Here is a 12435-nt window from a genome sequence, read left to right as displayed (position 1 = left end):
GACATTAAATTTTAATTTATTGATGTATATATATTTTTAGATTCTAATTATTATATTTTATGTTAATTTAAGTGATTTGAGATAAAATACTAACATAAATTAAATATTTAATTTTTACACTTGTTTTTTGTTTTTGTTACGGCTTTGGTCTTTCTACTTTTCACATCTTTCACTTTTATCTTACTTTAGTGTCCTTTTTACATTAATATTTAATGTGTGTTGGTTATGAACTGGTATAGAATATGATATCTTTTGATTTTTGGTAATATTCATCCATTCTTCTCACATTTCCCTTTTAAATTAAATTAAACTTATTAAACTCACCATGTACGTTACGAACTTAAATGTTGGCAAAATATGGTTCGATTGGTCCCTCCATTTCTGAGGAATATAATTGGTTCCGCAGACGAGCCTACCAGTTCAGATCCCGCGAGACCTGATGACGCCGACGCTAAATCTATTGATCACGGGAAATACCCAGATTTAACCTTCCAGAAACAGCTCGACAGTGACCGTCAAGCAGATCCTGGCGCCCCTAATGAGGGCACGGCCTGCCCTAGTGACCGCGGCCGAGACGAGTACACATCGGCGCCCTCAATCGATGCGTCGGACAGCATAAAGGAGGAGCAGCTGGAATCACTAGAGGTGACAAGCAATATCGCAACGATTGCCTCCATAGACTGGGGGCCTCCGAAGTTAAACCCGAACGTTTTGGACGAGTTAGGGAACTCGGGAAGGTACCTGTTTGACATGCTGCGAGGGAACAAGTTGACATTCGAAAACCCGGAACTGCTGAAGAGGAACATAAAAAATGTGCCTAAGGTATACGAATCGGATTTTAATGTTTACCTGGAGCAGATGACTAAAATTGAGTCTACGGACCTTAATGTCTCGGGAGATGCGCTTTCGGAATCTGACGCCTGCTTGAGTGTGTTGGACAACGACAAGGTGTCCAGGGAGTACTTTGAGGACGACTACAACTTAAACGATAACGCAATCTTCAACAGCGACTTGGAAGTCATACCGAACTCGATAGATTTTCTGGAATCGCAGCTGATGGTGATAAACAGTCAGCTCAGGGAGCTGGTGGGAACGCACCTGAAGCACGTCGGCGAGTCGTTCGTGTGCATAGAGGACCTTAAGGACTCGTACCTGAGCGTGAATGACCAGCTGACGAACGTGAGGAGCGTGTTCGACAACCTGAAGGGGATATACCACTCGCCAGTAGACTACCATTCTTTTAAAATCAGCAGGTCGAGTTCAAGGTATGGCAGGAGCAGGTTCGCGAGAGATGGTAGTACTGATTTAGCGGCCAACATCAGCGAAGCGACCACGAATACCACGACGAGCGCTAGCGCTAGCGGTGACCCCTTAGAGCCGCAGTTAAACTCGTTGCACAGCAGCAGTAACCTGGAGAGAGGGAGTGTTGACAGCAACGGATCCCTTGGAAAAAGACTCTTTGAAGTAAAGTACAATGAGGCCTACACGCTCCACGAAGTGCTGCTCCTAAAGAGGAAGGTGATTGACGTCATGGAAAACCTTACGGTGTTGAGAGGAGTGGTGTGCACGCCGGAGTACGTTCAGGGGCTGGTGTCAAACGACATGGCGCTGGCTAGAATTTTCGCCTTCTGCGCCTACGAGTATTTTAGAACGGACTTGGCGAAATTCACGTTAACAAACTCGGTTAACCTGGTGCTGAAGGACACAATCGTTAACCTGGAGAGAGTGGCAGAGGCTAAGTTCGTCGACCTGTGTTACTTCACCTTTACCAAGTGTTACGCAAGTGAAGCCTCCCTGAGTCACGGAGCCGCAGGTTCTAGCTTCTGCAGCCAGGGCCCTAACGGTGTGAGCTCTGATACGAGTAGGTCAAGCACCAATAGCGCTAGCTCAGACGGAGTTGGTGCAACGAGGAGTGCGAGATTTGAAGCGGAGTTGAAGGGGACACTGGAAAAGATGGAACCGGTCTTGATAGTATTGATCATTTCGGGAATTTTGGATGAAATGTTTGACACGCTTAAGTCGACTAAGATGTCGCCAGTTGAGTTTAAAAATGCGATTCGAGTGGAGCAATTGCCTGAAAACTTGGAAGAACTTGTCACAGGGCTCGAATGCTCAAACCTGTTCGTGTTGCACCTGCTGGAGTTGGTAAAAACGGTACGCCGACAAAACGAGAGTGGAAAGTACCTCCCGGATTCGGAAAGGGCCCGAAAGATACTGGAGAGGCTCATTTTTAAGATCCAGGAAAGCTTTCCGGACGGGATAAACAGAGACTACCAGAAGATAGACGAGACGACGCAGTTTCTGAAGAGCGAGTTGGACTTGCCGACCTCATTTAAGTTTCAGGAGTACAGCCACTACTGGCACTACTACCGGCCTGATAGCAGCCTATACGACTTGAGTGCAGCCAATAGCAGCAATGGCTCGCCCTTGGACCCAGGAGGGCGCGGAGACATCAGCAAGTTCTACGAGAAGTTGTCTTGGACAGTGGAAAACTTGTTCGTTAAGTCGATGGAAAACCTGTTTAACAATTTGCACCTTAATGAGCTGTCGAACACGGATGTAAACGACCTGTTTAATGAAATGGAAACCACGTTGGCGACAATAAAGGGCGTGGAGGACGAGTATAGAAGGTCCGTTAAGAGGGCCTCAGTGTGTTTGCAGGTGACGAGTCGGCTGGTTCAATCGCTGCTATCGACGGGCACTTGCCCTTATAGTGGTGCCAGCGGTGATGTTGCTAGTGGTATGGGCAGAAGCTACGAGGAGTACGGAGTGCTCGACGAGGCAGGAAAGGACGCGAAGGGAATACACACGGGTGCAAGCGTGAGCAGCAAGCTGATGAAGATTTTCTACAACTTCGTTAACGCGCAGGTGAGGAGGCAGGTGGGGCAGCTGTTTGAGCAGAGTCTGGTCGAGGTCCACGGGAACCTGAACAAGGAGCAGTGGGAGGAGTTTGAAAAGATTAAGCTGGAAAGCAGAGCGTATAACCTCATACGCTCCGCAGTGAAGCTGAGCGAGCACCTTGACATTTACTTTAGCATCTCGGAGAAGTTCCCCTTCCTCTCAGCAGCCACAGTCTCGAAGTCGATAAACCTGTTTGCCTACTTCAACACGCTGATCGAGAACGAGCTCGAGAGGAACCTGAGCGTGAAAAAGCTGTGTCTGATCCTGGAGACTCTGGACTACTTCACGGTACTGATACCGCTCAAGATAAGGTTTATATCGAGTTTGAACGCAAGCGGCTACGCGTCTTCGACTTCCACGCCGACTGCTAGTGAAAAGCACGGATTTGCAACTCCCACTAACGGGATAGCAACTGTCGTTGAAGGAGCTATCGCTATTGGTGCCACTGTTAGTATTACGGACGGCGTTATGGGTGCCCCCGGCAACGATTTGGGTGCCAGCCACCATGATGGAACGAATTGCGTTGCCGATACGGACAGGACCACCGGTGGTGGTAGCATGCTAAAGGATACCGCCGACAGCACTATTGTCGATGCGGGTGCACGGGAGGAGGTGAATGGGAGTATTACGCCGAACCGAATAGCGACTGGAGTTGAAGGTGCTAGCGCCGATAGCTTTGATGCCACTAACGTTGATTCTAGTAGGGTTGCCACTATTGTCACCGGCAGCCTTACACCTAGTATGGCCAACGCCCACACCACGAACACTGGTGACAGTAACAACGCTCATACCACGAACAGTGCTGACAGTAACAACGCTCATACCACGAACACTGGTGACAGTAACAACGCTCATACCACGAACACTGGTGACAGTAACAACGCGCACAGTACAGTCCATGAGGGCTCCGGTGGCCTGGACGTGGGAAGTTTGGAGGACTACGACAAGCTCCTGGTGCTCGGAATTAATGCGGAAAACTGCGTGATGGAAAGCAAGCTGCTGAGAAACAAGGCCGCAGGCCTCCTGGCAAACTTCGTATTCTCGCAGATTAAAATGTACCTGATCAACTGGGTGTTCAAGTACACGGACATCCAGGAGGGGGACGCAGCCTCGCAGGAAGGCACGGAGGAAGTGGACATGGTGATCAAGACCATCGAGGACTTGCACGCAGAGTGCGCGCAGTTCTGCACTGTCGTGGACCTCAAGGCCACTTTCGGCGACTCATTCGAGAAGCTGGTCGACCTGCTCAGGAAGCAGAAGGTGGAGTTGTCAGGCTGCAACAAGTTCTCAGACGACTGCACGAGGATCATAACAAACTTGGCGCACCTGACTGACATAAAGCTGGAGATACTGTCACTGGCGCACGGGTTGTCGAGTTGACAGACGCGTAATTTCTTTAAACCATTGCGTACGTGTCGAGTATTAACTAAGTGTTATAGTGCGTGGTAGACATAGTAGACTGTGGTAAATGTAAGTAGGCGTGTATTCAGCATTTGCAGAAGATTAGCCTAGTACCAGCGGAAGAGAATGCTCATAACGTGGTAGCGGTCGCGCACCTTGGCCACCTTGCTGAGAAGCTGCCTCTCGTTGGCAGTGTTGTCGGTGAACTGGGCGTAAGGCTGGTGCTTCACAAACTCGTAGAAGCTGTTGGTGTGAGGGCCCGAAAAGTGAATCACCAGAGGACACTTCTGGAAGTAGACCGTGATGGAGTTGTACGGGCCCGGCGGCAGACGAATGTTGAGAGTCCTGCCGTCGAGACTCAGGGCCGAGGGCTCAAAGGGAGCGGCAGGCTCGAGCCTGTAGGTCAGCTTTGACAGGCCCTCGCGGTGCCAGATGTCGGCAGTTATCGTCGACTTCTCGATCTTCAGCGTCTTGGATAAGCTCGTGGTCCCGGCCCTCGTAGCGCAGCTGATCTGAACTGTGTGCAGGCCGACCCTGCGGTTGGTGAAGTCGAGCACGAAGGAGCTGGTGCAGCCGGTCGTGAGCGAGTTCAGCTTCTTCACGAAGTGGTGGTTGTAGAGCGGGTCGAAGATGCTCGGGAAGAGCGTCTTCTCCCAGGCGCCGCCGGAGTTCGCGACGTAGTAGTCGTGCCTCGACGTGCTGTTCACGAGCTCCACGAGCAGCGGCACGCCGTCCTTCGAGTACACGTACACGCCGTGCACTGCGTTCGAGAGCGGCACGTCGAGGGCCCTGTCGTTGAACTTGAGGCCGCTGACGCGGAAGTCGTCGACGTTCTGGTAGTGCACCGTGTACGGCGCGAGGCGGCTGTCGAACTTGGGGACCTCGGTCACGCTAACGCCCACGCCGGTTGCGCTGTAGCTCCGCGCGTTGTTCAGCTCCAGCGCAACCTGCTTCTCAGTCGTCGGGTGCGGGTCCTCGTTGACGTTGGTCGCGAAGGCGTCCGACAGTATCGACTGCTCGAAGAAGCGGCCGTTCCCGTTGTTGAGCAGGACCACTGTGGACGCGCCCGTGTAGACGTGCACGATCGCCGGGTCCTCGTTCTCCCAGAACACCGTTGCGTACTTCACGGGCTGGTCCCGGAAGAAGAGCTTGTCGAAGAGCACCGACTCCCCCTTCTGGACTATGTCGGAGAGCAGCAGCGGCTCCGGAAAGTTGTGGTTGTAGACGTTCTCGCTCAGGTTAAGCCTGTTGACGGTCACGTTCTTACCCGAGGTCACGTAGCTTTCCTTCTGCGTGATATCCAGGTGGTAGCAGTTGGAGGCCGGGAGCAGCCCAAGTGATAGAAGGATGATAAATATGTGTGTCGGCGCAATTTTGGCCATGTTTACAATTAAACTGTGTTTAGTGATTAAATTACAGGTGTGTTTAGTTGTGGAGTGTGTGTGTGAGATTTAATGGTTGACTCGATCTATCGGAAAGGTGTGTAAGGGTGGCTGCGATTGACTCCGGTTCCTAATACAACAGGAGGATTCTACTAATAAATTTATTAAACAACTAGCTTTATACAAAATAACTTAAAAATATGGTACAGATTATATATAAATATAATTTTGCTTATAAGTTAAAACTGAATAGGTGGCGATTTTGTATGAATTTGGTTGAATCTGTTGTGCAGGATAAACATGTGCAAAATAGAGAACTGGTCATAGTTAGACTAATCAATGGTGAAATTGTGGTCTTTTTGAAAGTTTATAAATGTAAAACTGTTAAAGATAGTCGAGAGGAGTTGTAAAAAGTAAAAGAATACTTAATGATGAAACTCTTGTAGTGCTTTGTATACTGACAATTAAGCCTGAATTTAATAGGGATGTAATCTATTTATTCTATTATTTTTGTGACCGTTTGTATTTATACTCAATTATATACTGGATTTAATGTTTTGACCTCTGAATACGGGTCCTTATTCACTCAGTAGTCAAAAAGCCCATATACACTTGAACTCATTCATAAAATAGGATAATTCCCCTATTTAACTATCCATTTAATCAATATAATGATTTATTGATAATTTTTTCATTATTTTAAATTAGTTGTGTCCTTTTAAATTAAAAAGGCTGTATTATATTGAAGTATATATAGTGTAAAATAGTTATTTTTGATCTTAAACTGGTCAATTGTTTATAATTTTAGTGCCTTAGTCTTGTTTTAACCTTAGTTTTTAATTTTTGGCTTATTGGCCAGATTTTGTGGAAACGAAATGTAGTTTTATGGGCAATTTAAGCCGATAACATAATTGATCATAAATTACTGTAAATTATTTCAAATTTAGTTTTAACAGTATAAATTGGTGTTGAGTTGTAACAGCTTCAAATATTATATGAACTAGAGGTAATTATGGTTATTTACGGGGTTTGGTTCTCGATGCTCCCGTGTTACAAGGGAGCGTCGGTAAACTGATGAACACGAGGTCGCCTAGAAGGAAAACATGGAAAACAGAGGTAACTACTCGAGGTACGACACGCACGTCACCTTCTTTATGGCTGGAGTCTGCTGCATGATCATTAACTCGGTGGTCGACCTCGAGTCCCTGGTGCTCCTGAGGTTCCTGGGAAACTCGAGTTACGACGCGCAGACGATCACCTTCTTCCTGAGGAGGTTTAACCTGATCATAGGGATCCTGATCTCGTGTCTGACCATATTCTTCGACGTTAACGTGCGGTGCTCAGTGTGGCACTGGATGCTCTTCATCCTGTACTTCCTGATCACCTTTTACATATACCTGCTCTCGAACAACGTGCTGACGATTTCGAAGTACGGCCTTGCGCCAGTGTTCACGATTTCGCTGGTGTCGCACGGCCTGCTGGTCTCGACGATCGTGTATATATTCGAAGGCGCGCACGTGAAGTACGACAAAAACGTGGCGCTGTGCCTGATCATTTTCCTCTGCGGCTGCTTCTCCTCAGGGCTGCTGGTTAAGTTGCTGCTCAAGTTCAGCGGAGACATAAAGGACGACGAGCACTTGGGGCTGCGCTTCTACAATAGGCTCTTCGTGCTGTTCACGTTCATAAACCTGGTATCCTGCTTCTTGATGAGTAGGCTTATATCGATGGATAAGCAGTACGACGGGACGAGCGCGAGCAGCAACAAGTCGCTGAACGCAGTCCTCTTCTCGAGGAGCAGGTGGGTGTTTTTCATGGGATGCCTCAGCTGGTCGTTTTCGCCCATGTTCAACAACTTCACAGCCTCGGTGATTAACACGCTCACCTCGATGGAGGCATTTAACCTGGAGTACCTGCAGTTCATCATCTGCCTGGCATTCAGCTTCGGCCTGTACCTGTTGGTTATCACGGACATAGTGATCCTGAAGGTGGGAAACAGCGGCACGCGCTCGAGTGAGACGCTGACGGAAGTGATATGTAAGGCCATGAACATCACAAACGAAATGAACCCGAGCATCGTGATCGAGGACGGAATAGTGGAGGACCTGGTGACGAACGACGCGATCAACATCAGGCTATTCAGGCCGCTCCAGCCCTGGTGTTACCTGCAATGGGGGTTCTGGATCGACTGGGAAAACTACGACTCGATCGACAACCACAGGCTGATCAAGGTGATGAAAATAAACATGATGGTCTCGAAGATCAGGGATGGCTTCGCGCCAGTCGATGACGTCGGGGAGACGTGCCTTCCGACCACATCCGTAAAGGAAGCCTCGGGAGCAGGCAAGGAGGCTGGCGCCGTCCACATAGGCGGAGACTTGCACGAGGAGTTCCTGGAAGTCATAGACGCAAAGTACACGCTCACCTGGGAAATAACCTGCTTCATAAAGCAGTGCACCGAGACTCTGATGGAACTGTCCGACGTGTTCCACGTGTGTTGCCCAGCAAAGGGAGGCAGCTGTGAAGGCGATGAGCACGGCGAGTGTGCACACCACGCGCCAGATTCTACTCATGGAAACAGATCGGGAGGGTGCGTTTTGATGTGTTTGAAGAGGTGTTGTACCTCAGACACGCCGTGCCTTAGTAAGTGTTTGAGCCACGCATTCAGCGAAAAGTTCGTGGACGTAAACACGCCATTCTACCCAGGGGCTAGTCCCACAGACCCAGACACGAGTTCAGCTACCACCGACGCCGGTGGTGATGGCAGTGCTGCTGCAAATACGGGCAGTGATAGCAGTAATAGCAGTAAGACGACTCAGGGTCAGGCTTCTGCTGCCAACACGGCGAATCGTGACCCGCCAAATAGCGTTTCCTACTCCTCAATCGTAAAGTACGACTGCATAGCATGCAGTTACAAGAATTACCCCTACTATCGTAAGTTCGTGTACGGGATCCTGACGACGTGCTTGTCGGAGGCCCAGAAGCTGCTGAACGAGATCGCAGTCGACCCGGACCTGGACGACCACTTCAAGGTCAGGAAGTCAAACGAGCTGAGCCTCCTGGCGATTGAGCAGTTCGTGCTGCGGTTCCTCGGCATCCTGGTCTACGCCAGAGTGGCCGACGAGTTCATGCTGCTCTTCAAGCAGATGAAGCACATTGCTCTTAACACGACCAGGTTGGTGATTCAGTACATTTGTAAGCACAAGTGCACCAGTGACTGTCTAGCCAAGGAAAGCACGGAACCTGAAAACAAAGATAAGGGTGCAGCTCAATCAGCTACCACGAGCGAATCGCAAACGCAAAATCCTAGCACGAACAGTCAAGGTTCGCAAAATGCGGCTGAAGTATCGCAAGATCAACCTTCATCAAAACCCTCGGACCAATCGCAAAGTCAAGATGACAAAAATAAGAGCCACAAATGCCGATGTTTGCTGTACAGTAAGTTCATCCAGGTGGTGCTCAGACTGCACAAGAGGCAGATACAGGTGTGTGAAATCGTCATGGGAAAGAGTAGACTCTCGTTGGCATCAGTGCTTCCCACGCTGTCGATGACGAGGTCGCTGGCGCTCTTTTCGCACTTCTTTGGGCGGTTTGTGTGTTCAGAGGCAATAGCAGAGCACTCAGACTGCAAGTGTGGCTGCAAAAGTGCCAATTGTAAGCCTCACAAGGTAGAAGAGGTGACCGAATGTATTCAGTCGTACGCCAAGTGCGGCTCCGGATTGGGATTGGAAAAACTCAGCGATGAAAAAGAAAAGAAACCAGCACAAACGCAGGCACAGGATGACAGATGTGGCTGTGGAGCGTTCAGCAGCCGCTTGTATGATTTGTTGGACATGATGACCACAGGGCTCAGTTATTTGTCGGAGTTTGACGGGATACTGTCAATAATCATCTTCTTCTACTCATATCTGGACGAGTTTCGTCTGGAGTCAATTCCAGAACCTGCAGTTAAGCCGAAGGCCAAGCCGCAAGAAGCCTCGCAGGGAGGAGAAGGGCAAACAGGACAAGTGGGAGAACAACAAGAACAACAGCCAAATCCAGAACCAAAAGGCCCAGAGTGCACCTGTTGTACTGATAAGTATAAGGATTCGAAGCCTGAATGTCAAGACTCCACTAAGTGTACGCTGTGTATATGTTGTCTGTGTTGCCCATCTAGGGAAGTTGCTGAAAAGGGGGATAAAGAGCCGAAATCAGTTGACAAATGTTCGTGTAGTAACGCAATTAAGCAAGTTAAGCAGGATAAGAAGTGTTGTCTGTGCACAATATACTGCCTTAAGTGCAGGCCTAATACCTCTATCTGCTGTGTACAGCAGCCGCAAGCGAAGCAAACATGTTCTAGTACACCTGGAAAATGTTGTAAAGATTGCTCCAAGGAGTGTAGATGCAGTTCGCCCACATGTTCCCAGAACTGTTGCACGTGTTGTAACATACGTTATGGCTACAGCACGACGACGTCATGTTCAGCTCAACCAGAGCACAAACATGAAAATAAAGAATCGGCAAGGTTGTTATTGGTTTCAGAGAATAGTAAGAAGAACTTGGAGCTGATAACGGCTACACGAAGAACAATGGTACTGCAGTCGCTCTCAGACTACGTTCTCAAGTCAAATTGGTTTAAGGACATGTATAAGAGTCTGAATGATGGTCTGGTACAGAAAAAATTGTTTGTGCTATACCTGGTGCTGTGTTTTGGACTTTACGTGCTGTGCGTCGTCGGAAACGTGGTACCGTATGTGCGTAACGTATCCAATGTGCCCAAATTGACGCTGCTGTTCTCAGTCTCCTCAGTCTTGACCAGCGTGTGTATACTGTATTCGTTTCTGTGCATGAGTGATTTTGGCCCCGACTCGTCTCTTATCATCAATCTCATGATTCTCATAAGTGAGTTTCGAGTAATATGTACTGGGTATATAGTGACAGGGTGTTATGTGACTAGAAAAATGGTAGTATTGTGACAATAGATAATGAGATGTACAGGTATGATACTGTGTATCGTCTGGTCGTGGACAACGCAGTGGCTATCGTATCGCATTCTTTTATATCAGCAATTTGAAATATTTTACAATAAATTCAGGCTAATATATACAGGTATGTTTATTCGGATGGTTATTCAATGATTTATGTAACTATATAGTAAAATGGTTAACTGCTCCCTGTATTTAGTGATAGTATTTTATGGTTAGTATGAGTAGCTAGTTGTATACAATGTCAGTAATAGTAATGGCACTAACGCCAATGACAACAGTATTGATGGTAACAATACCAATATAATAACGTGATATTAACCATAAAAATAACAACATAAATATAATGGTAAATAGGTGGAGTTAACATATATGAGCCGAAGCTGACATGGTGGTTCGAAGGGTTTGTAAGCTTCATAAAAAGCGACTTCCACACTATGTACCTGATTTTTCTGCTGAAGGAGTTCAAGGATAACTACGACCCGTACTCGTTCGGGTTCACGTCTAGGCTGAAGATGAACTACACCCTGCTGAAGTCGTACAACACGGACTTCGGAGATACGAACGTGAAGACGAAGTTTAACGAACACATGATGCAGTACGACGACTTCATCAAGCACGTCGAGAAGCACATCCTGGACCCGCATAACCTGGGCAAGGACGTGGACCTGTACGACCTGCTCGACTACAGAGCATTTCAACTTATTCCGAAGGACTCGTACCACTTTTTGACGGACCTGCACACATTTGAGAAGATGACGTACTCAGTGGACATGCTCTACGCAGCCTGGAACAGAGACGTTAAGATGACGCGTCTGGCCGAAAGACTGCAGTACCTGCGAGAGGGCGCACTGAAGACAGTGGAAGAGATGGTTCAGAGCGAAGTGAAGAGAAACAACTACGACAGAGACTCCATCAGGAAGCTGAAGCACTACTTCGACTTCAGAACGGAGATCCTGACGCACCTGGCGCAAAACTGCCTCCACGACTACATAACGCACGGCTCGAAGCTGGCCTCTATTCAGCTCTCGACGCTCATCTCGATCTACGAGCTGGAGTACTCGAAGCGCTGGTCGACCTACTCGAACGCATTGAGCCCGGAGGCGAGCGACTTAGAAGCGCATTTGGCAATGAAGGAGGCGGAAAGACCGAAGACAGTTGTGGAGGAGGTCGAGCACGTGCCGCTGAAGTCGGAAACTGTCCTGAAGAAGTTTAAAAAGTGGAAGCGCAGAAAACTCGACACCTGCGACCAGGCCTACGACGGCAGCCTGATATGCAAGCTCATCGTGAACAAGGCTGGCGACGAGTTCGAAATGCTCGTCTTCGACAAGGAGTACGTGGACCCGATCAACGACTTGGTGAGCCTCATCTCGAAGCGCCACCGCAGCGAGGAGGCCACGGACGAAATCGAGGTCGCCAAGTACCTCTCACACGTGAGCAAGACGCGGGACGTGATTGAGCTCGACAAGGTCAAGTCGGAGATCGCGAACCTGATTCTCAAGGATACGAGCAACTACGTGGGCTCCCTCATCAAGGGCTACGTGTCAGTCTGCAAGAGCATGGTCCAGGAGTCGAATATGCAGGACTTCATGTCCAGAAACAACGAGATTGTGATCGGGGAGTGGATTCGCTGGCAGGGCCAGCACGTGAGCTCGGACGTGATAGAGCTCTTTTCGAGGTTTTCCACGATTGAGCCCTCGTAAATGTATAATTTGAGTGATATGTGCTGTTTATTTGTGTTTGCGTGTTCTACTGGTGAATGCGTATTGGTGTTTGGAGATAAAAATACC

General features: G+C 48.5%; 4 protein-coding genes across 4 annotated transcripts; 3 read left to right on the top strand and 1 right to left on the bottom strand.

Annotated features, from left to right (window-relative positions):
• Positions 1–357: 357 nt before the first annotated feature.
• On the top strand, positions 358–4281 carry TOT_020000925 (conserved hypothetical protein; the record flags this gene model as incomplete). Its single annotated transcript, XM_009692677.1, has 6 exons — positions 358–418; positions 482–508; positions 575–1783; positions 1898–2716; positions 2786–3223; positions 3797–4281. The coding sequence occupies 6 exons, from the start codon at positions 358–360 to the stop codon at positions 4279–4281; spliced, it is 3039 nt and encodes a 1012-aa protein (XP_009690972.1).
• Positions 4282–4409: 128 nt separating this feature from the next.
• TOT_020000924 (conserved hypothetical protein) lies at positions 4410–5684 on the bottom strand (the record flags this gene model as incomplete). The annotated part of the gene is made up of 1 exon (XM_009692676.1): positions 4410–5684. One exon carries the CDS (start codon positions 5682–5684, stop codon positions 4410–4412), a length of 1275 nt encoding a protein of 424 aa, XP_009690971.1.
• Positions 5685–5950: 266 nt separating this feature from the next.
• TOT_020000923 (hypothetical protein) lies at positions 5951–6094 on the top strand (the record flags this gene model as incomplete). The annotated part of the gene is made up of 1 exon (XM_009692675.1): positions 5951–6094. The coding sequence occupies one exon, from the start codon at positions 5951–5953 to the stop codon at positions 6092–6094; it is 144 nt and encodes a 47-aa protein (XP_009690970.1).
• A 693-nt stretch (positions 6095–6787) lies between these two features.
• TOT_020001100 (conserved hypothetical protein) lies at positions 6788–12348 on the top strand (the record flags this gene model as incomplete). The annotated part of the gene is made up of 9 exons (XM_009692674.1): positions 6788–7972; positions 8033–8365; positions 8573–8942; positions 9078–9326; positions 9444–9628; positions 9713–10112; positions 10155–10562; positions 10659–10769; positions 11003–12348. 9 exons carry the CDS (start codon positions 6788–6790, stop codon positions 12346–12348), a joined length of 4587 nt encoding a protein of 1528 aa, XP_009690969.1.
• Between the last annotated feature and the right edge of the window lie 87 nt (positions 12349–12435).

This window comes from Theileria orientalis, chromosome 2 (genome assembly GCF_000740895.1).
Source record: "Theileria orientalis strain Shintoku DNA, chromosome 2, complete genome".
NCBI lineage: Eukaryota > Apicomplexa > Aconoidasida > Piroplasmida > Theileriidae > Theileria > Theileria orientalis.
The sequence above is the reverse complement of the archived record's forward strand: the minus strand, read 5'-3'. Positions and strand labels throughout refer to the sequence as shown.